The sequence below is a fragment of the Equus quagga genome, chromosome 1 (genome assembly GCF_021613505.1).
Source record: "Equus quagga isolate Etosha38 chromosome 1, UCLA_HA_Equagga_1.0, whole genome shotgun sequence".
Taxonomy (NCBI): domain Eukaryota; kingdom Metazoa; phylum Chordata; class Mammalia; order Perissodactyla; family Equidae; genus Equus; species Equus quagga.
Window position 1 is genome coordinate 45,601,381 of NC_060267.1, and position 24,391 is coordinate 45,625,771.

At 44.3% G+C, this 24,391-nt stretch overlaps 1 protein-coding gene across 1 annotated transcript; it reads right to left on the reverse strand.

Moving 5' to 3' along the window:
* Nucleotides 1-1,670: 1,670 nt before the first annotated feature.
* On the reverse strand, nt 1,671-23,268 carry BCL2L14 (BCL2 like 14). Its single transcript, XM_046660450.1, has 6 exons — nt 23,096-23,268; nt 16,264-16,706; nt 11,923-12,099; nt 9,744-9,814; nt 6,303-6,569; nt 1,671-2,858 (listed from the first exon to the last, which is right to left on the reverse strand). The coding sequence occupies exons 2-6, from the start codon at nt 16,697-16,699 to the stop codon at nt 2,820-2,822; spliced, it is 990 nt and encodes a 329-aa protein (XP_046516406.1). The 5' UTR covers nt 16,700-16,706; nt 23,096-23,268; the 3' UTR covers nt 1,671-2,819.
* Between the last annotated feature and the right edge of the window lie 1,123 nt (nt 23,269-24,391).

A 24,391-nucleotide genomic window follows, 5' to 3' on the forward strand; every position in this document is an offset into this window, starting at 1 on the left:
GCTTATTGAGCATACGGAATACAATTATAATAGTTTTAATGTGCTTGTCTAGTAATTCTATTGGCTGTATCATTTCTGAGGTGGTTTTTCTTGATTTTTCTCCACATTATGGGTCTCATTTTCCTGCTTCTTTACATGCCTTGTAATTTTTGATTGGATGCCAGACATTGTGACTGTTACCTTGTTGGATGTTGGATATTTTTGTGATCCTATAAAGATTCTTGAGCTTTGTTTTGGAACATACCTATGTTACTTGATAACAGTTTAATCCTTTTGGTTCTTGCTCTTTATCTTTGTTGGGCAGAATCAGAAGAATGTTTAGTCTAGAGCTAATTTTTTTCCCACTACTGAGGCAAAATTCTTTGGAGTATTCTACCTATTGCCATGCAAATTTTGAAATTTTTCCATTCTTACTAGTGGAAATAGGCACTACTCTCAGCCCATTGTGAGTTTTGGAAAATGTTCCCCTTAATATTTTCAGGTGGTTCTTTCCCAAACCTTCGGTAATGTCTTCACATGCATGTATTGATCAGTATTCATCCGAAAACTTGAGGGGACCTGTCTTCTGACCTCTGGAGCTTTGTGTGCCATTCTCTTCTCTCCATTATTTGACTTGCAAACTTTAGCTGCCTTAGCCTTCCTGGACTTCTGGGCTCTATCTTCTCTCTTCAGGGAGACTGCTGAGACCTGCATGAGTTCTCCTCCTTCCAACACAGCCTGGAAACTACCTGCACTACTCCAGGGCAGTCAGGGCTCACTTTGTTTCTCATCTCTCAGGGACCAGTCCTTTATTACCTGATGCACAACATCTTGAAAACTGTTCTTCATACATTTTATCTATTTTTTCAGTTGTTTTAAGTAGAAGATTAAATTCAGTCACTATTACTTCATCTTGGCTGGAAACTACAGATGATATTGGAACACTTGGAGAGCTTGTTAAAACAGTATGCAACTTGAGCCATACTCCAGTCTTACTGATTTACAGATTATAGCAGTGAGGCGAGGGTATGACTCTACAGTTGTACACTAAAAATACGCCAGGTATCAGGTTTACAAAGTTAAAGTTAAATTAGACATAATGCTTGTTTACAAAAAAGTTCACAATCCAGTGTGAAAGACTAGTTCTTATGGTATTCTTATGTATTAAGTATAATATCTATATACAGAGTGTTACGGAGCGTCCTTATGAGGAAAGGCATCCAAATGTAGCCCCATGGTGGCCAAGGGAGGGTTAGCAAATGCTTCCGGAGAAAATGAAGGAGGAAATTTGTAAAAAATGGGCTGGAGTTAGTTGCATTAGTGGAAATAGGGGAAGAAGAGCAGAAGACAAGAACAATCCAAGGGGAGAAAATACTGTTATGAAGGCTCAGAGGTGCAAGTTTGCATAATACATTTGGGGGATGCAAATAGTTTGGAATGGTTGGGTCAAAGTGGAAGAAGAGGTGGTCTGGTCTCCATCCGTAAAAAGAGACTCCTTTATCCCCAACATTTATGCCTTTCAGTGTGGGGGAAGAAAGTAAAAGAGAATAACTCATTTTAATTGAGATGGGTAGGGTAGTGAAACATGTGATCATAGATAAGTCCAATTTTCCCTTAAAGCTGAAAGTATGTCTCATTAATTCATCCATTTATTCAAAGGTTTATCAACCTTCATCAGAGGTTATTAAACATCCATTTTTCATCAGGTTTCATGCTGGGTGCTAGGGATCCAGAAATTTGTAAGACTCTATAATTTGACAGTATTTTTTAAAATTGTTGTGTGTCTTAAACATTTTCTATGTAACGTATTTCACTTACTAGAAAAACTCATTCTGAACAGTATCAATTTCAGAAAAACAATCAGTGACTGCTTTGAGAGGAGAGGAAATTTTCAGCTGAGCTGAGGGCAGTGCCTAATAGTGAATGTAAGTGAACCCTGAGCGCCAAATGCCAACCACTATTGTAAGCACTTTTGATGAATTAACTCCCTCTGATCCTTACAGAAATCTTAGTACTATTACTTATTACTTATTTTAACCATTCTCTTGTAAACATTCTCTCTTTCCACATCATAAGTGGTCTTTCCACATATTTATTTTACCAGGTACTAATTATTACACTACCTCAAGAAATAACAAAGAAAATCCCAGAGACCTTGAGAAGTAGAGGTGGGGTCACTGAGAGAGTTGTGGGTGGTAGGAGTAATTGTTTTTCCCAAGTGGATGTTTTTCAAACTGCCAAAGAATTTTCCCAGAGAAGTGAGTCAAAAAGGCAGATATGGCAGTATCTCCCTAAACTAGTGTCTACAAGAGTAAATTCAAGAGTCTCTTTGAGCTATGTCTACCAACATGAACAGCAACATCTTCCTAGAGGCAAGCTTGAAACAATGTCATTATTAGGCCATCCCAAGTGTAGTTTAAAAAATAAATAGTACCAGAAACCAAAGAGTAATCACATGCACGATTTGTCATTTCACCCTTATGAGATCAGCCAATACCTGTAACACACTTTCTGTAAAGCGGCTAGCAGGGGCAGTAGGATGGTTTCTGTTCTGAACATTTGAAAGGAAAATTGCCACTTGTCCTTCTAGACTTCCTCACACACTCAATGGAGGGCCTGAAAAACATGGATGTCAAGGACCATGCTACTACATTCTATGAGCTGGAGACGAACAAGGCATCTCCTGATGCCTCCTGACTCACAGGAATAATGTGTTTGAACACTTCAATGCTCCATCTGCCTTGTGCATTTTAATTTTCTCCCTTGGTCTATGCTGAGACTGATGTACACAGGACCACAATTGGACAATGAGTATTCCAGATTACAAATCTTCTGATGTTTCAGTCTAATTCTTCATGTGATATCCCAAGTACTTTTTCCTAGAAAGGAAAAAGAGAAATAGATTCTTAAAATTCCAAGTTTGATTCACTGTTGAAGTGAAAACATATGCCTGTTAACTCTGCTGTCTTATCCCAGGCATGGCCTGAGGCTTGGAGACTGTGTTTGGGTTGGGGGAGGGTTTGGAAAGGTGACTGGCATCTGTGGTATGCCTGAAAGGAAAACATCAGCTAAGGACTTAGGTTGCGCTTCCAGGGCTCACAGGCTCCATGGGAAAAGGCTTTGATTCTGTACTGAAAATTCAAAAGAGTAGATACTGCAAGGTTAATGACTATGGAGGTTGCAAACCTCTCCTTTCACAGTGCTGTAGAGTGGGTGAGGTTGCAGGATTGCAGGCTAACTATGTGAACCATGCTCTACAGTGAGGAAAAAGGGCCAAGGAATCAATTAAAATCTCATAGTAGCTTATTCAGCATGCTTGGTAGATAAAGTTGCTATTCATTCATTTGATTGATTGACTCATTATTCTACAAGTATTGGCTGAACATCTGTGTAATGGGAATTATGAGAGGTAAAAAGAGCATAAAATATGTAATCCTGCCCTCCCAGATTTGCAGTTCACTTGGGAAGATTAAATACTGAGATAGTTAGCAACCCTGAACTCCTGGAAAGCTTGTGCCTGGGAATAGTTTTCTTCCTTCCACACTGCTACAAGGACACCCCAGAGAGCCACCAAAATACCTGGGGCCAATGGAAGGCCATGGAGGCTTGCCATTCATGTCATCTTTCCTGTTTAGGGAGACTGAGCTCAGGTCTCAATCCCCATCTCCTTCACACTTTCATAGCTCATATCAACTCCTAAATATTCTTTTATCAACATCCTTCTTTATTTTTTGCAACTCTTTCTTTGTCACTTTGGAAAAAATAGTCCTTTCTCTCTCCTTTTTCCTCCTCCTAATTTCCAGCTACCTGCTCCAAATGAAACCTAACTATGGCCGAGACTTAAGATTAGGATTTATCATGACCTGGAAAAGTAACCTAATAAATTCTGAATTGAAACTACAAATGATAAAGAACTGGTGCCATCGACTTTTAAAGCCTTTGAAAATTCCCTTTATTATTTCTACCAAACAATCTATTTTCTCTGATTGGAACAGTTTTTCTCTCTGGTACCGGCAGCAAAATTAAAAAATAAGTAAATAAAAACGTTCATCTTCTTTTTTCTTTCCTCTTTTTATTTGCTTACTAGAATTAGAACTGCTATTTGTCATAACACATTTATTGAAATATACCATAAAATTCATCCTTTTAAAGTATATAATTCAATAGCTTTTAGCATACTCATAGAATTATGCAACCATCACCTTTATCTGATTTTAGAACATTTCCATCACTACAAACAAACCTCCTCATCCATTAGCAGTCATTCACCCATTCCCTTTCCCCAAAGCCCAGGAAACCACTAATCTGTCTCTATGAATGTGCCTATTCTGGACATTTCATATAAATGAAATAATACAATATATGGTCCTTTTGTCTGACTTCTTTCATTTAGCATAACGTTTTCAAGGTTCATCCATCTGTCAGGACGTCATTCTCTTTTATGACTGAATAATATTCCATTGTGTGGATATACCACATTTGGTTTTTCCAGTCATCATTGATGAACATTTGGGTTGTTTCCACTCTGGCTATTATGAATAATGAATGCTGCTATGAACATTCATGTACACGTTTTTATGTGGACATTTGTTTTCAATTTTCTGGGGTTTATACCTAAGAGTGGAATTGGTAACTCTACGTTTGACATTTTGGGGAACTTCCAAGTTGTTTTCCAAAGGGACTGGACCCTTTTAGAATCCAACCAGCATACCAGAGGGGAGGGGGGAGGGAGGAGGGGGGGGAATGGGGTGATTAGGGACATGTGTGCGGGGATGGATTGTAATTAGTCTTTGGGTGGTGAACATGATGTAATCTACACAGAATTTGAAATATATTATGATGTACATCTGAAAGTTATATAATGTTATAATCCAATGTTACTGCTATAAAAACAAAAATTAAAACTAAAAAAAATTATTAAAAAAAAAGAATCCAACCAGAGGTGTATGAGGGTTCAAATTTATCTACATCTTCACTGACACTTGTCTTTTTTATTTTAGTCATACCATGGGTATGAAATGATATCTCATTGTGAACCCAATTGGCACTTATAATCTCTCTGGAAAAAAATATCAAGAGGCCCAACAGTGATGGTGTTTTCCTGTATATGATTGTGGTGCAACCGTGAAGTTTAGTAAGAGGGCAGAGGCTGGCGAGGACCTTGAGCTGGAGTGGTCAGGAAAGGCTCTGGGGCAGAGGAGGGACCGGAGGGAGTCGTGGAAGGAAGAACAATTGACGCTGAAATGATGTGGAATCCATCCTCAGCATAAGTTAAGGCTGCTCAAATTTAGAATACTTAAGAGCCCTAGTTGTTCAGATCAGCCACTTAAGGGCCATCATATCTGGTGCAAAAGTGAAAAATAGGAAAGAACAGAAGACTGGGTAAGCCCAATGGGCAGCCACTGAAGACCATGGTGGGCACTTCAGAAGATCAGCTGCACTTTCCCTCTGGGAGCCAAGAGATTAAACCTGTTTGGAGGCCCCAGAGTCATGCTGGCCATGCCTAGAGCAGACTCATACTTGTTGCTGGCCCCTGGACCACTCTAATGGAAAGAGGACCAAGGATAATGAGGGGCAAAGGTGTGTCTTCTGAGGAGCAACTTGAACAGACAAAAATGCCCTAGCCTTGCTGAGATTTAAAGCCCTGGGGTAAGGCGTTTTGACAAGGTTGACCTTATGAGGCCATTTGAACACAGCACTTTTAAGGAAATCTCAAAGGATGGGGATAAAGGATGGGCGAGGGGTTGAGGCTGAGGCACAGGGGTGAAGATGTCTGTTTTGCCTAATATCAGATAATTAAAAACAGATGAAAATTTAACTGTTTGCTTTTTAGTTTGTATCGAAATGTCCCTGTCAAAATGTCTGGGTTCAAGCAGCAATGACAAAGTGTCATGAACACTGAATCTCTGCATGAGTGTTAGCCCCACACCCTGTCAGCATCTGAGAGGATGAGGAAGTATCTGCCTCTCCTTGTCTCACTGCCAGACTTCCAGTGCCTGCAAAATTTGTGAAAACAGAAATTATATCTATCTAAACATTTTATATCTCAACATCTCTTCATTTCCTGTTACAGCTGACCAGTCCCTCTCTCCCCACACACATACCCTACATGCCCTTTGGAAGTTCAGTAAATATTTATTGATGATGAAGATAATCACTAAAAATATGTTCCCATCAATGGGATAAATCTCTTGTCACTTAAGTGTCCTAAACCCATGAGAACTGCTTCACAGATGTGTTCCCTTCACTTTAAAAAAAAAAAAACTTTCCACCCCATTCTTCTGAGTTCTGGGAAGACTCATATTTCAATAGGATGCACTTACCCATCCACCATGCTGCTGGACCCAGGGTGAGAAGTTCTCTTTCAGGTACTTGGTTCCAAAGCCCAGCACCCTATTCATGGGGTGGTTGTCGATGGCAGTGAGTTTGGCCATGACGTCTATCGCGAGAGCGGCCTTAAAGCTCTGAGCTTTGACCTCGGATTCTCCCCTGGTGTCCACACCCCTTAGGAACTGGTCGGTAATGGTCTTGAAAACAGAGTAGGGCAGCCCATCCTGGAAGCTGTTCATCAAACCCTTCTCTCTCTCCAGCTGCGTGCAAGAGAATAAGCCTTCAGTAGAGCTGCTTGGCCCAGTGAGGCAGTCTCCCCGGGTCAACAGTGGGCCACTGAAATACCCAAGGGAAAAACCCTGGACTCTAGCACAGCACCCTGCAGAACTGGATGGAGCATGTTCCTGCTCTGGGAATTTCTTTCATTGGGACAAACAAGTGATAAAACTGACCAGCCCATTCATTCGACATTCAGCAAACGTTTTCTGAGCACTTACAGTAGGCAGGTACTGTGGGTGATTAAGACCCAGGCCTCACTCAACAGGCTCACAGTCTGGTGACAATTGCAATATCGTGCCAAGTGCTTTGCTAGAGGTCGTGTAAAGGACAGAATTCAAAGCCTGGAAATCATTGTCCTGGCTCAAACCCCTGCTCCACCTCTTACTAGCTGTGGAATCTCAGGGAAATCACTTCACCTCTCAGCGTCAGTTCTGTCTTCTCTAGACTGGGATGATGACAGTACTTATACTAGAGAGTAACTGAGTGAAACACTTTGCATAGTGCCCGACATGGAGAAGTGCTCTCGAAATGTTAGTCATTTTTCAGGATGCTACCAGAGCACAGAGGCGTCAGGGAAGACACCCTGAGGTGCATATATTCACTTAAAAAAAACCCAAACAAACAAATCCACCGATTTCTTTCCATTGTTATATTTTACCTCATATCCCTCTCTCTTTTTTTTTTTTAAGATTTTATTTTTTCTTTTCTCCCCAAAGCCCCCCAGTACAGAGTTGTGTATTTTTAGTTGTGGGTCCCTCTAGTTGTGGCATGTGGGATGCCGCCTCAGCATGGCCTGTACCCAGGATCCAAACTGGGGAAACCCTGGGCCGCTGAAGTGGAGCGCGCGAACTTAACCACTTGGCCATGGGGTTGGCCCCTTATACCCCTCTCTTGAACCTTATGTCTCTCTGCTTTACCTCCTTTGGACTACCGTACCTTTAAAAAAATCAGTACTGCCTCTACTTCTTTTGAAAAATCAGAGCTTGTGTCATAAATCCTCCTTATAAAGCCATCCTTGCAATATCTGTTAATATGATGGTTGTCATGTGAAAACAGAAATTCTGTAGTGAGCAGGGACTAAATGTTTGAAAATCCTCTAGTTCTGTCCTTGAGAAATGATGTGCTGAGCAGATTTGCAACAAATATTCTTTCTAAAAGGGATATTCTGGGGATGAGTCAGATGCTATGTAAAGATTTTGGTGGAGTGGTGTTATTTTATGAGCCCAGCTCACCCCCCAACTTCTGGGAGGTGCAGGGGCCTATGGGAATTATCAATCTGAAGCAGGAATGACCAGCGTCCTCCACACCAAGAATGGGCTGCTCCTAATCAGTGACCAGTTGAAGAAGTTAGACTCAAAACCTCAGTGGGTGGCTGGAAGCCTGCACTCTGCCAGAACAGTAAAAGAATCAAACGCCAGGAAGAAACGCCTTCCACAGAGTACCCCTGCCCGCTTTGGTTGCACCTGCTCTTTGACCTCTCACGGAGGTGCAGGGTGAGCCCACATGTGCTCTCAGGGATGGGCAGCTTTGTTCACCTCTGTGGCCATGGTGGGGCCCCTCCCCATGTCACTGTCCCACTCTAGTGGGAACTCACACCCACACAGCACAAGTCAGACCTTCGGTGTTCCTACCACAGTCCTTTACTGGGGAACCACATAAAGGGAACAAAAACCACGCTTTCCACATAAATAATGGAAAGTATCGCCCCAAATCATCAAGAGAGTGCCTCAGGCATAGTGAGGTTTTTTAAAATGGTAATTTGTGGGGTGAAAATGAAAGCATCTCTCTTCATCACTGGAGGAGTCACCTTCATACCTCCTCCCATCCCTGGGCTCCCTGACCTACTGCAAGTCACTGCTTAGGAAGGCCAGGAAGGAGGTTGTCCCAAGAGCCATAGAACCTTCGAGATGTAAAAAATCCTCGAGGATATCTAAGGGATCCCTTGCAGTTCATGTACTGAACTGCTGGCTGGTTATTGGCCTCTACTTGAAATTCTTCTAGTGACAGGAAGATCATTCCTTCACAAGGCAGCCCTTGGCTTTGATAGGCAGCCCTAAGTGCTAGAAAGTTCATTCTTAAAATGGGGAGAAATCAATTGCCCCATAACTCTTACCCATTGATGTTAGTTCTGGAGAAACACAGGGTGTCCTTAAATCATGCACCATGTTCTATTTTCTGCTTCCTCTGCGCCCCTATCCATCCTTTACTTATGGCCCCAAAGCTCACACACCCCCTTCTCTTTTCTTTAGTCTGATATCCCCAGTTTTCTCACTGTTTCTCATTCGGCACCATCTCCCATGACCTTCACCCTCCTGCACCATCCTCAGGGCGCACCTCTGACAAAGGCATTGAGAGAGGAGCCGCTGAGCATGCTGTTATTAGGGTAGGGAGGCTGGTCAGTTAGTGCTGTTTCCCCCTCCTGCAGAAGCCCCAGAGGGCCTGACTTCTTCCCCATGGACCCTGGCAAAACAAGGGAATGGGTCCACAGGCCAGCCCCTGTTTGAGAGGCCCAGGAGACTACTCAGCAGTCTGTGGGTGGTGGACGCGGAAGAGATTGTGTTCAGAAGCTCTTCCGACTCTAGTGGGGGCCCGCTCACCAACTCTATCTGAAGGCAACTCTCACATGTTCCCTATCGGAATGGTGGGTCTCCACTTCTAAATGGCAGGAAATCCAAAGTTCTCCAAGTGACACTAACCCTCCTCCCTGGCTGAATTGCTAAGAACAGTCCAGACATTCTAGGGAGAGGTTTCAGTAAGGACGCCAGCCTTGAGCAGCTGCGGGACACAGATATCCAGGCTGCAGGGCAAATGCGAGAGTCTAAACTTCCCTGAGGATCAGTTACACGGGGAACTAGATTAATAATTCTATTCAGCAAGTTTTAATTTATATTGGTGTCTTTTCTTGCAATAACAAAGTTACTTTTTTCATTTCCAAAAATTCCAAGGAGGCTCCAGAAGGTTTACTTATGTTTTCCAAAGTGATTCATTTTTGAGATGCTGCCAGCATGAAGAATTTTCACTCCAAGGGAAATAAAATTTAGGACTAAGTGGAAACCAGAACTTTGAAAAGGCATACAACCTGGGGTACAATTCTGTTCTCATGTCCCAGTGTGCGGGCGCAGAAAGAAATCACATTTGTTCAAGAAGCTCCCTACCTCTCTTTGCAACTGATCCCCTGAATATTTCAGCAGCTCAACGATTTTGGCTATGTTTTGGTCTTCTTCATCTGTCAGGGGAAAATTCCAGTTATTTCTTTTAAGAGAAAAAAAATCTTAAATTTTTCCAGTAACAATGCTTGTGGTCTGGTTAGATATTAGGAAGACGTGTGCTTGCTTTGTAATTCTTAGCAAATTAAATTTTGCCTCACCTCTTTGTTCAGGCACAAACCCTTCCACACACCCTCTCCTACAGTGCCCTCTTTCCTTTTTTTCTCCTTTTTTCTCTCAGCCCCCCAATTCTCACCATGAAATTCATCATTACATTTGCTGTAAGAATTTTGTTGATGTGAGTTGCACTACATATGATCCTATCTTTAAAGATATTTAGGAGAAGTATCTCTCTGGTCTTTAGGCTTCTCCTGAGCAGATGGTGCTTTTCCATATGGACACTGTAAATCTCCTATTTGATCATATTCCCCCTTGTGCTAGCTGCTAGAAGGTGTAGAGACAAATTTGTGGTCCTATCTAGGAGGCAGTACGGTCTTCCTGGCCTGCAGTTTTGGAACTAAACTCATTCCATTTTCCTGCTATTTTCTTTTTACATTATCTTTCAAACTTGATTTATTTTATCGAAACCTTATCTTAAAATTTATACTTTGTATGCCGTGTCTTTACAACAAGGTGGGGTATAAGTAAATAAAATTTGGAAGTTCTTCCACTTCAAAGGCTAACACGGCAGATAGAAAGATGGCCACAGTTGGTGTGTTGTGTGTGCAGTGGAATGGGGGAGGTGGCGTATGATTGTTCTTGTCTGAAAACATGCTAACAACTAAATTTGATGAAAATGGTCATTGCTATAGAACAGAATCCAAACAGAAAAGCCAGTTACAGAGAGAACAGCGCTTTTTTGCTGTTGGCACAATCTCTGAAGTCACTGAGTCCTCATGTTTGTCCCAGGTAAGAGGGAAAGAGGTGCCAGGAAATTAATCCAGCACATCACGTCCCAAGAAGGTCTCTTGAAGGGCAAGGTAAGAGGTAGGTGGGAAGTCTGAGACTGAAGTCACCTGGGAGAAGAAAGAATGTGTGTTTCCATCGCCCATGTGTAGATTTTACCTGCTGCTGCCCCTGTCTGGGAACGTTGCTGTAAGAGTGGCCCGAATTTCTCACATGCACAGAGGATGAGAGTCTTAGCTTTAAAAAGCTTGCTTTGGGGTGTTGCTTCACCTCGCCCAGCACATATGAGATGGCGATAAGTGGAGATGCTTTGTTTTTCTCAGACTCAGAGGGCTCTCCTCTCCTCTGGCTCCTCTCTCTAGGCCCTGGCATAGTTTGTGGTTCCAATAGTACAGCACCGGCTGGACAGACCCACCACTCTGCTTCCGGGTTTGGGAGACAGCAATACCTTTGGAGGGAGGACTTTTGCCTTGTGCTTTGGCATGCTGCCAACCAGCATGTCACCTTTGCGACATGTCATGTGATATGTCACCTTTGCTCCTCATCCTCCACTGGAATTTGAGGAAAGAGCCATGAGCGAGGGCCATGGTTAGTGAGAGATGTGGGACTGAAATTCTCTTCCTGTGGCACTTGGTCCTGTTCCCCTCAGCTCCGGAAGTCCTGCCAGTCTGATGGGATCTACAGTCCTAGCTATTGCTACTGTTTTGGTGACAATTGACCCAGTTGGGTCACTACTTCTCAGTTCTACTTCATATTCTGCACCAGACCTGGTGTCTGACAACCCGCTTCTTTTTCACAGGAACACAAGGCAATATTAAATTACAAATCTCTGGGTGGACATTCCCTCTACACCCCAAGTACTCCCATGAGCAAACTGGTCCTTGGCCATTGCTACCATGGTCACCTCTAATACTGCATTTCCCCCGTGGACAAGGTTGAGTGCATGCTCTGTACTTGCGCCTCTCGCTCAGCGGGAGACTTTTCTTTGGACTTAGTGGTGAGCTGGGTATGTTGCTTCAATCTGCTGGCACACACACCTGAGCTTGGGCTGGTCTCTTAAACTAGAGGCCACTGCCTCCAGCACGTTGCTGTCATGCCCTTGGTCCGGGTCAGCAGAGATTCTCCAGTTGCAGAGCCCTGAGCTAAATAAATCCATAAATGCTCATATACCTCTGCCTGGCAAACATCCAACCCCACACGAACACTCAGAAGGGAAGTTTACCTTTCTTGGCGCTTGCAGCTGTAGACTGGGAGCACTCGGGCTGAGGGGGGTAACCCAGTTTAATAAACCCGTCAAGCTTGGCGCGTCTTCCATTCTTCCGGGGCTCTTCTGGAGGCGGCCAGGAATAAACAATTTCAGCAACTCGGTTGGCAATGGAGACAACTTTGGGATCCACAGCTGAAACAAGACAAAATGATGCTGAGAGGCCCGTCTCAGAAGAACCTTGTCTAGCTCATTGGTATGCACAGTTGCCGGAAATGAAAAGACCAGCCCAGAGTGAGAGGAAACTGCCTGGGAGTGTGTGGAGGCGGGAGGCCCATTCTTCACAAAGCACTGGCAGTTGCCTGGCAGAGGCTGGGAAGGGTGGGGGATACACAGAGGAATGACTGCCACCTTGAAACAATTGCCCTTCTGCACCCTCTTTTTGAAGTCTTGCAAAATTAGGGTCCCCTTTCCCCTTTGCAAAGGAGGAAACACAAAAGGGAGTGCTTAGTTCTTTGCTTGAGGGAATGCTCATTATGCTTTTATTTTTATTCTTTTTTTTTCTTAGACATCCTTTATATCTTGGAGAGCTGGCCCCTATGTGCATAGGAAGGCATTCAGTAGTTGACAAGCCTTTGGGGGTTGGTCACTGAGGAAAGAGAAATATGTCTGCTCTCAGGCCATGTTCATTACTCAAGCCCATTGTCAAGTAAACTCGGAACTCCCCTAGCTCGTATGGTCACGTGTCTTCTCTCTCCTCAATGTCTACTGGGAAACATCCAATTAAAGCTGATAGGTCCACAAGGATGCATAGAGTGCAACCCATGGCCTTCAAGAATTTATAGTTCAGAATTTATAGTCACTTATTCGCACAACTAACTATAGAATAAGGTATTTTTGGACATAAAGGTTTAAATGGTATTGGCCCAATGACTGTCATAGCCTGTGAAAGATGTCAGCTTTGCCCCTGGTCAGGGATGAGTGGAGAGGGCAGGCAGTGTCGCTGAGTTGTTCAGGAGTAAAATTTTCATTGTCATTTTGTCATTAAGTTGTTAACTTTCAGAAGCTCGTACAAACACTGGCTTTGATACCCTATGGGGCAGTCATATCATGTAATGTTTGAAAAACACTATTTAATTCACAAGACTTGAAGAAAGTGACAGAGCGGGGTTTTGGCTGGAAGGGTGGGGGTGCCAGGGGGAAGTCCTGGGCTTTGTAAAACAGGATAGATGAGAGGGGCAAGGCCTGGGTCCCGGGAGGGATTGTGTCACGTGAAAAGCAGGTTTTGACATCTGTGGAACTGCCAAGGTGATTTCTGGTCCTCTTTCCCTGGATTCTTCCATAGCACGAAAGCTTTGGTGCTCGCCCTTCATCCCTCGGGGCATTCACTGAAAGGCCATGGGAACTAATGCTGTGTCCATACGCCTTCCTTTAAAAAAAGACACTATGGCCTCCTTAAAAAGCCATATTTCTCATGCTCCGTCCATAGGGTTCAAAAACACAAGTGAATTACAGAGAGAAGAATTGGACAGGTCAAGGAGACAGGGATCAATGCTGTTCCTTCCCATTTTAACAACCAAACCAAATATGCTTTCCACTCTTAAATCACCTTATTGCAGCCCAACCAGCCTCCTCTTGAATGCTGGCCATCCATGGCCCCTGGCAAGGAAAGGGCAAGAGGCTGGAGCCCAAAGCCAGCGGGAGCCTTCCCTTGTGTCCGCAGGAGATGGGAAAGGAACGCTTACATTTTCTACCTCTCAGGCCTTGTGCAGCCTGTCTAGGGTGACCAGCGCATGGCTCTTCCACTGGAAGTCACAGTGTGTCCATCTTGCACTTAAAGGAGGCAGACGAAGGCCCCCAAGCTCCCTCATCCTCACCCTCCAGCCCCCACCATGTGGCAGGGCAATCATAAGACCACTAGCAGGCTCAGAAGTACCCAATCTGACTAACCTGTGTACGGTGGTTCATTTTCTATGAATTGGTGGGCATGGAAGGACGGATGCAGATGAAACACGTGCAGGAAAAACTAAAAGCAAACACGTTTTGACTCAGATGAGCTAGTTCTCGTCAAGATTCCCATCTTGAATACCTTAATTTTCCCTTCTTGTCAGAGTTGGTCCCATCTGATAGGCAAAGGAAGATTGGATGGGGTTGGGGAGAGAACAGAAAGACTGCCCATCCTTTCAAGTCTATTTTAGGGGGTCACTGTGGGGCCAAGAAGAAAAGCAGAGCAGGGTTGGGAAGGTGCCAGTCAGCCTTTGGCCTGAGGCATTTGTTTTAAAGGGATGGGGCAGGGAGTTTGGGAGAGATTTCCATATAGTTGAGACTATTTCCCACACAATTTCCATTTCCTCCTTTCTTAGTAACAGACCCCTGAAGTGTCAGAGGTAACAATGGATCCAGCTGAAAAATCTACATTTCCCAGCCTCCCTTGCAGTAGGGCGTGACCAATGAGATGTGCAAAGTTGGGTGCAGTTTTAAGAATGCTCTCTAAAAGAGAGCTGAATTATCTAGAAAGGAGACACCCTTTTGTCCTTCCTTTGCTTCCTCTTTCTTCTTCTTTGAAATGTAGACATGATGGCTGGAGTCCCAGCAGTTACTTTGGAATATAAGGAATATAAGGTTGGAAGCCACTAGCTAAGGAAGGACAGAATAAGAATCTCTAATGGCTGGGAAGCTGCCATGTCAGGCCTGGGCTACCCAACTTTGGTCTTCTTTTATGGTCTCTCTTTATTATTTAAGCCACAGTTATTTGAGTTTTCCACTATATGTTGCTGAACCTAATCTTAACTGCAACATTCCACATGTAGCGAATCATAACTGTGGGGAAACCAAGATTCAAGAGTAAAAGAACTTGGGTTGATAGTTTCTAAATTTGGCGTCGATGTTCATTTTTCTACTTTTAAGGCCTCTCGCTACTAAATTTTCATCCTGGGACATAACCTCATAGTTCTCACTTAGCCTGGTGTCTGAGTCCTGGAAATGGCAGCTCAGGCTAAATTGTGACCTTTAGTTAAAAGAACCCAGGTGAAGCCACCTGCTGAGCTCTGATTTCTATGTGGCAAAATAGAAATAGAATGCAAGGCTCTCATGAGTCACATCTGACATGAAACCTGCTAACCACCCAGATAGTTAACAAGAAAGAGAGGAAAGAGAAACGTGGGAAGAGAGGATGCTCTGTACATAAATGTTTAAAGCTAAGCCTCCTTAGGAAGTAATAATTTCTACTTTTTTAGGGATATCTGTATATCTATATAGAGCTTGTGAAGTTTTAGAAAATAAAAAAGGTCAAATGATACTTCCATAATATTGAAATACAGAATATCATTTATTTCAGGAAAGCTAGAAGATGAGAGTCTGTAAAATCGTCCTCTGTCTCCTGGCAAAGTCCAGAGACCAGGCCAAGCAGAAAAGCCTATTTAGGTGCCTCCAAACTGTTGTTTGCTCCAGAGCTCAGCCACCACCCCCAGCAGAAGGAGTCTGCTGTACCACTGCGGGGAGGAGGAGCGCCCCAGATAATCCAACCCTAACTTCTCCTGTCCCAAATTCTCTGTCGAATGGGACATGGAAGTTTCCTTGATCATAGTGAATGATCTAAAGTTGTCCACGTCAGTCACAGCATTTAAAATTGAGACATTACTGCCACCTGTTGACTAATTACTGACAAGTTACACAGTCCAATCAGCCCAGCAGGAGGGGGGGTTTTCTTTTAAAATCTGGGCATCAGGCACTGGGCTTTGGGCACGGGGCATTGTTGAAGGGGAAGAAGATGCTTATGCCAAGGTCTGTGGATGAAGGGCAATGCTCCATGATAAAGCCTTTTGTGAAAATCTTTTATTCAACATAAGTATGTTGTCTCACTGAGGGAAGATTTTTGTCAAAATGCTTCTCAGTTCTTTTTTTTAGAGTGGTTTATACTTTGAAAAGTATTTTTGTCTACAGCTACCTGATATTTCCATCCACCGTAAGAGGCGGGAGGGATGTTCCAGTATACAGATGGAAACACAGAGGCCCAGAGACGTGAGTTGACTTACCTTAGGAAGAGTGGCAGCCTGAGCCCCTGTCTGGGACTCTCCTTTAGATTGGTCTCTGGCACAGAGGATTGGGAATTTGGGCAGCAAGATTATTTATAGACCATGGAGCGAGAAAACCAGTCCAGTCACACTTCACTGCCATCCTCTTCTTTTCTACTCAGTCTTGAGAAACGTAGGGCAATTATTATTGAATTTTTATAAGTTGGGAGACTCAAGCACAATGAGTGCCTGCCTAAGGCCACATTACTAGCTGGGAGGAGATGAACATGCACACAGAGGAGAGAAAGATTTGGTTGTGGGACAGAAGGAATTCTCAAAAGCTTACCTTCGTTCTCTGAGGACTGTTCCACATTAGAAAGGGACCTCGATGACTGCCGACTGCGAGGACCCTGATGTTCCGGTACTCCTCTACCCTGAGCATAGACCTCTGTAGGTGAGCTCTGTGCATCTTCCCCCTTCTCTATGACTCCAAAGAGTGTTCTCCAAGAAGACTTTTTCTTGGCAAGGTTTATAGTCTTCTCACTGGATTTGGAATTTCTGCAAGGCCACGGCACCTGTGTCCATGAATCGTTTTCTGAACAACTCGCCACTACTTTCTGGGACAAACTTCTTGTTCTCAGCGGCTTTGGTGAGATGACGGTAGAGGTGTTCTTGAAGACATGTTGTTTGACATAGAACGCCAAGATTTTGAATTCTATGCTGTTTGGGTCATCATCATCCAGGGGGATCTCCTCCAGGTCACATGCACTGGTGGTGCACATGGTGGGCCTGCAACAACAAAGTCCACATGCATCCTTCTACCTGTGGGCAATCTGCTCTTTGTAGGTTGGGAGAGACAGAGGTAAAACTCAATAAGCATTTATTGAGCACCTATTCTGTTTGTGCTCAGAGGCAGGGGGTAATCAGAGATGGAAAAGCCAGGGTTCTTTCTGAAAGTCCCATCTTAAAGAGATGAGGAAGAGAGGCATGCACATAGATAACTCCAAGCAGAGAGTGAGCTAGGAGCTGGAACAGAGTTGCAGGCAGCCCATGTGGGAGCTGGAGGAGGAATGGAGAGCTACCGATAGGGTGAATGAAGGCTCCTTGAAAGATACAAAGGGTTTAGACTGGTGGATGGATATTGGGCTAAGAACAGGATGGGCAGAGGGTAGACCATGGGTGAACTGAGGATGTGTTTGAAGAGTGGTGAGAGAACTGTATAGAATAAGCATGTGGTTGTGGATAGCTGGGGCTCAAGGATGCGGAGGGACAATGAGTGAAATGGCATTCGGGGCCCCATTAGGGGGGCCTTTGAATGTTGGGCTGAAAGCTTTGCAATTTCTCATGTTGATTGATCAGTACATTTCAAAAGGAGCCTAGACCGTGGAGGGCGGTTAAAAGTCTTCTTGGGAGAAGTAGGTGGGCAAAGGGGGAGGCCACTTAGGGAGAGGGCAGTGTCTGGGGTCCCTGGTCCTTCTATCCTCTCTCCTTTCTTTACCCTCTGCTTTAGCTTGTAGAGGTTTGCTTCTGTTTCTTGCCGTATTTGGCATTCCATGTGAGATTTCATATGAAAAAAATCCTGCTAGTTTTTACAAGTTTGAAGGGCACTGGTGGAGGCAACGGAGAGCTTTTCGAAGTTTTGGGTGGAGAGTGATGTGATCACAGACATGTTTTAGAAAGATTGATACCAGCACTAAGATGACAGGGATGGAGGGGTTTCATCTTTATTTTCATATGAATAACCAGATAGATGTAATAAACCGATTTTGCTCGGTTTAAGCTTTCATGATGTAACTGTTTTTCTGGTTTCCAGCTAGGAAATCATTTCTTTTTGGTTAATATTCTACTTTGCTTTCTTCTGTTGTGTGTTAAGGACTACATTTTCCTTTTCGTCCCAGATGCCAGAAAGCCCAGATCGACCAACTCTTGTTGGATTAAAATTTCATAGGCAGTGGGTGGACTGGAAAACAGGCTGGGCATCTCAGTCTAACAGTCCTGAGTTCAAATTCTGGCCATACCACTGACTAGAGCTGTGTGACCTGGGGTAGGTTACTTCACCTCTCTGAACTTAAGCTTCCTACAGGTAAATTGAAAATAATAATAGTTGTATTACAGGAATACTGTGAAGGTACAAGATAATGCATTAGAAGTCCCAATCCAGAACCTAGCTCGAAAGTGGTAGCTATTATGTTTTTTCTAGTACAACTGTCATCCCAGGCCCTCTGACTCTGTCCTTGATGTGGCTCTTAATCGTGTTCCCTTCTCTTAACTGTCCTACTTTAAGACTGTCTTTTGGCACGTGAGCTGGTGTGATAAAGTGAGGTATAGTGATACTAATGGGATTGACTGGCATATCCCTTCTTTTCTCTCCACTGTACTCTCTCACCCCAAAGATGGGACACTGACTGCAGACAGGGCTGGAGGCAGTGTGACAGGTACAGCTAAATTGGATTGGGTGTCTGGAGGCCGATGGTCAGGGCTGGCTCAGCTTCTAACTTGCAATGTCCTTGGGCAGTCACTCAACCCCCTTGGTCCTCGGTTTCCACATTGGATAGTCTCTAACTTCGCCCTCCGATTCGATTTGAAGAAGGCGTGGGGGCTGAAGTAGCTCCCCTGCCAGCCTGCCGGATGCTTCCCGTTTCCATCCTTGTTTCCTCTCCTTTATTTGGAAGATGTTCACACTGGCTGATACAGAAGCTGTTCCTCTGCAGAACTGCTCCTTGGCGAGGCCCTGAGAAAGCCATGGGCCCTGGCTGGGTGAGTTCTGATGGAGGCGAGGCCGGGAGGGGACTGCAGCGGGCTATGCCAGGACGTCAGGTGCAGATGGAGGGGACAGAAATGGATTTCCCAGGGTGGCCAAGGGCAGAGTTGCAAAACCTGAGACGGCTACTACACACACAGACACATTCACACGACTCCTAAGCCCCACAAACCCGGCTCAGGTAACTGAATATAAGCAAATGCTTGAGGGCTGTGGTGCAAAGTCGGGGCATGACCACCAGGCTTCCTCCTCCCTTCTGTCTGTTCACATTATTGTCCTGTTCCAGGGCTTTGGTTTCAACAGTCCTTCCCTCATCTTCTCCCAGTTTCACACTCACTATGCACCATGGCCAACCTTTCGCTGTCAGGAGTCACTTCAACATCTGTGCAAAGCACGTGCACCTCCCATCTTTTCCACCCTCCCGCCTCCCCCTTCCCACCCTCCCCCACACGCATCCTCTCAGGTCAGCAGTTCACCCCTCTCTCGGTGCTGGGTTAAGTCACACGCCATGGAGATCTTCTGCCAGGTCTTCCAGTTTATCTAGATGTAAGTACCACAAAAACAGGCATGTTTGTGTGCTGTTTTTTCTGTGCTGTATGCCCAGTGACAACAATTATGCCTGATACAAAAACGCACTGGACAATGACTTATGGAATTTTTTCCTATTCTGAGATTGTCTGGGTTCAAATCCTGACTCTACCACTAGCAGTGATGTGACGTCTCTCTCTATGCTTCACTTCCCTCATGTTTAAAATGGGGATGATAATGGTACCTATTTCACACTCTTATGAAGATGAAACGAGTTAGGAAGATGAAATGAGTTAATATTTGTAAAGCATTTAGACTAGAGCTTGATTGAAGCGTTTGAACAAGTATTTGATTTAAAATAATATTTATGAGACCCACTTAGGGCAACACTGTTCTAGAAGAGCTCCAAGGAGTTTTCGGATGGTCTGTTGGGGTGAGTGCAACATTTGGAATGAAAAGATAGGTTGAAGAATTGCTTTTCATACTTAGTGGTAAAGGAACTCAGGCAAATCACTTAACCTCTGTGAGGTGTAGTTTTTCCATTTATAAAATGTGATTCATATTATCCAACTCGCTGACTATATAGGAGGATTAAATAACAAACTGTGAAAATCCTTCATAAACCATAAATAATAATACAAGCATCGGTCTGTACAGAGTAGTGGTTAACGTGCTGGTCTCTTGATTCAGATGACCTAGTTCAAATCCTGGGTCATCTGCTTACTAGCTGTGCACCCGGGCATATTTCTTAATTTATTTGTGCCTCCACTTTCCCATCTGTAAAATGGGGATGAAAAACTCCCCTGCGTCATCAAGTTGGTATGCGAATAAAAATAATTAGTATAGAGAATTAGTATATGTAAAGCACTTAAAATAGGGCGTAGTCGATGACAAATGCTCAAGAAATATTGGTGTCATTATTTGCTAAAATTATATTATTTTTATAGGGTGCCTTTTCTACAAATTTTAATATGTTTATAGAAGCAAGCTCAAATGCAGCAATTAAGGAAACTAGTGACATGCAAATATTAGGTTTAGCACAAAATCCATACTCTTTTCCTCTACTTTCCTGTAGTCCTATATATATATCTATATAGTGTGTATAGAAAGTTTATATCCTGTAAGACATGAAGACTGGAACTTCTCTCCCAGTCTTCTCCCAGAAGCTGGGACCAGCTTTCCCAGCACCTAGCATAATGCCTGACATGTGGTAAGTTCTCCACAAATATCAGATGAATGAATGAAAAGTGATGATAGAGCTTCCAGGTAAAAAGCAGCGTGTCCAGTCAAATTCGAGTTTCAGGTTAACAACAGGTAAATTTTTAATATAAGTATCTCCCAACATTGTATGGGACATACTTATACCAAAAAAGTATTTGTAGTTTATCTGAAATTCACATTTAACTGGGTGTCTTGTGTTTTTATGCAAATCTGGCTACCCTGTGAAGGAAAGATGTTGCTGAAAAATATTGAGAGCTGAGGTACATGTAAGCGAGTAAAATGGACCAAGAATCAAGACTGAGCAACCTGAGACAAGCAAGAGAATGAGCCAGAAAGAGTGAGGAGAGGGCAGGATATGTGGTCCAAACTCTAGGCAGCGGACTTGGCGTTGAAGGGGCTGAGCCAGGAGGACGCCAGAGCTGGACTGTGTCAGGAGAGGATTTACGAGGTTGTATAGTCAAAGCTTCCTTTCAAATTGGGCAGCTCAGGACGCTGTAGGCAGGAAGTGCACGGCCGACAGGAAGTATGTCCTTGGGGTAGGAGGGTGGGCCCTCTCCTCAAGCCATAATACTATGCTTCTGAAGAAACCTCCATGTAAGTTAAAGAACAAATAAACAAAACCTTTCTAATGTAGTATGCGGACTGTAAAATTGTGTGTGTGTGTGTGTGTGTGCACGCGCATACGTGCCTGCTTGTATGTGTAGTGGTGTTGGAGGGAGGGAGGGTCTGACTTCTTTAAGAAACAAGTTTGCTAAATGCCGATTCAGGAGCAACATCAGAAAAGGGGGGAAACCACTGAGGTCAAGATGGAGCACACAGGCCTTCCATTTGGTGAGAGAAGAGATTTCTGTTGGGTTACAGGCACTGGGTACTTGGCCCAGCTGACAGGCCAGCCAAGGAAGAGAGGGCCGCACAAGCACAGCAGTGCTCAGGCGACAGTGTTAGCTCAGATGCTGAAACATAGTGAACAGGCGCAGCGTCGTCCCCCTGCGCACACTCGTCGTGGGTCAGGGGCGTGCTGTGGTCCCTGTGGAGACAAGCCTTGTCTCAGAGCCGTGTGAGCTCGTGTGGCACACCTGTCGAAAGTAAAAGCCCAACTTTGGGGTTTATGGGCACTTCCATGTCAATTTTATGTTTATGTTTCTGGACAGGAAGCCCTGGGTGGGGGCCCTGGGTGTTGGTTCAGGGCCTGGAGGGTGAATGGGCTCCGGAATGAGACCTGCAAGCTCGTTCTAATTCAGTGACTCAGTGGACACAGCCCTCCCTTCTCCTGTGTATTTACATACCCTCTCCTTATCTAGAACAAACCAGGGCAAACCTACACTCCAACGCAAGGTCACAGGCCTTCTTTCATTGGCCTCTTTTCCTTCCCCGAGTGCTTTCCCTCCAGCCCCCTGGATGGCCAAGGTCCTCCCAGCCTCCGCAGCTGTCCTGAGGAGCAGCTGTCCTGAGAAGGCCACCGGCGCCTAAACTCCTGCTGTGGCCAGACCCCTTTGGGGATTTTTCTAGCCCTGGCTTCATTTGTGGAGGTTAGATTGCACTTCCCTTCCCATGGCAGGTAATGGATAAGCACACGGAGGACACAACACGAGCGTGTGCTCTGTGGTTCCACTCACAGAGGCTGCCACAGGTTGCCGGGGTAAGCTGGACAGAACTCACACTAGGTTCCCCTTGCAGGGCCTGTCCCGGGTGTGAGGGGCGTGGAGGAGCCCTTGGCAACAGGCTCAGCCAAAGAGCTGACTTCCATTGCCCTGGAGGCATAGACAAGGCCCGAGTGTAATTCAGGGGTGTAGATGCTCACCCCCAGGGAGGTTCCCAGGATACCTTATGAGCTAAATTTTGTCTGGTTGCCTTGAGCCTGCCCCTCAGCACCCTGTGTCCCCTTATGCCCATCAGAGGCTGCCCTATTCTTTCCTCCCCCGAACTTCAGAACTTTGAGCGTCTCCTTCCTTCTCCCCTGTGTGTCATCTCTGAGCATGACAGGTTCTTTAATCCTAAGGGTGAAGTGAGGTATGAGGTAAAACGTCTTAACTTCCTACAGTAGAATCTAAACTGAGAGACAGAGCCTTAGGTCATATTAAGTAACAAAGGACTAAGGCTCTGAGTGAAGAACAGGGGGGCAGGGAACTCAAGAGTGGAGGGAGTTTTGTAGAAAGGAGGGAGAGGAATTTCCCTTTTTATCCGGGGCTTGTACTCAAGGAAGTCTCTCGGGGGTCTGCCAGGACTGGACCTTGTGCCTGAGTTCCTACAGTTTCTACAGCTCAAGACTCTGGGCTCAAACCCAGGGATTCCCACCCTCAGCCCCATCCCTACTCTAGGGGAGGGAGTCAGCATCTCCATGGGCTCCTGCCACTGACCAGCTGTCATGTCATCACATGCCTTGTCACATACTCACTGAAGACTGCTTAATGTTACAAATGTTTCATCCACTTACATATTCTTAACTGAACCATCCCAAACCTTCTGTAGCAAAAGAGAAACTTAAACAGCTTTCTTTCTCTTTCCTTGAAACCTGTTTTACTTCCTGAGACTTACATAATAGGAACTTCTTAATAAACTCAGTAAAGGTCTCCCCCAGTTAGGTCACCTCATTAGTAAAGCCAGGACTCAAGACACACTGTGTCCTCCTGGGCAGCTGAGAATGAAGACCAGTGCCTCCTGGTGTTACCTGGTCTCGAAGCTGTCAGTGGCTTCTCCGGCTGCAGCTCGGGTAAGGATCAGGTCAGGAGGGATATTTCTGTATCTGAGTCTCTCTCCACGAAAACTTAAGAGGAAACTTTCACCAGGTCTTCTTGGCTTCTCATTGAGGAAGGATCGTTCGGATGTAAGACTACATCCAGATGTAGCCTCTTCAGGTTTGGGACTGAGGCTGAGGAAAGGATTACCACTTCCTTGTTAAGCCCCGCCCCTGGCTTTTTACTGGAGGAAGGACTGACCTTTGCCCATGTAATTTAACTCTAAAAGGAGTTCTGTATCATTTATCAAGGAGTCTCACTGCCCTTAGGGACAATTACGTGGGTGTTTTCCTGATAGTTCTTTACTTTCTTTCCATTTCATCAGTTTAACGAACGTTTACTGACTGCTTCATATGTGACAGATATTGCACACATGTTTAATCTTAACAACAGTGAGAGGCAAGTGTTATGATCCCCATTTTACAGATGAGGGAACTGAGGCTCAGAGAGGTAAAGTATCTTGCTAACGGTCCCTATCAGTTGACCTGAGATCCAAACTCTGGTCTTTCTGCCTTCAGGCTATACCATGTTACCTCTCCTATGAGATTCAAAGATGGTATTCAAATAGAACCACTGAAAAAACTTTAAAAACAGAATCCAACCCCAGCCATAGAAGAAGCCACAAAAACTCATTTAAAGACCAAATGTCACAATTTTAGGGATATAATTTCCTATGTATATGAAAGAAGAAACGGTTAAAAATGATTTTCCACTCTACCCAGATTCTTAACTGAAACAGACATTTATGACCATACTTGTGATCTTGAAACCATGAGTGCTGGCTGGTTGAAATGTGAAGATGAAGGAAGTGTGAATGGCGAAAGAGGAATTGAAGTTAATTTCAAAAAAAAGTAAGGGAAGAACTGGCCATTTAAATATTGGGCAAACAGATCCTTGAGAGCCAAATGAAGTGTGGTTATGGGAAAGTAGTTCCTTTGTGACTCAAAGTGAATTTTAACTAGCAAACTAATATTTGTTGCGCATAACATTCACCAGTCTAGTCAACTGAAGGGGCATTAAAGAAATACTAAGAACGGTTATTCTTTTTTTAAAAAAACTTACAGTCTTTTTTGGGAAGATGAGATATATTCATTTGAAGCAACTTAAGAATTGACAAATGCATATAATCAATAACTAAATCACCTAGTATGGACTATGGTTGTTATTGGAGCTCAGGGTTATTTAATGCCATGACAGTGGTGTGGAAACATTCAGAATCCCACAAGGTC

Bases quoted from the DNA above. Each gene is read 5' to 3' on its own strand.
- BCL2L14 (XM_046660450.1), bottom strand. From the start codon at position 16,699: ATGTGCACCACCAGTGCATGTGACCTGGAGGAGATCCCCCTGGATGAT. The intron at 6,570-9,743 runs GTAGGGAGCTTC...TCTTGCACGCAG, and splicing joins GGGATCAGTTGCAAAGAGAG to CTGGAGAGAGAGAAGGGTTT. The intron at 2,859-6,302 runs GTAAGTGCATCC...TTTCCTTTCTAG, and splicing joins TCCAGCAGCATGGTGGATGG to GAAAAAGTACTTGGGATATC.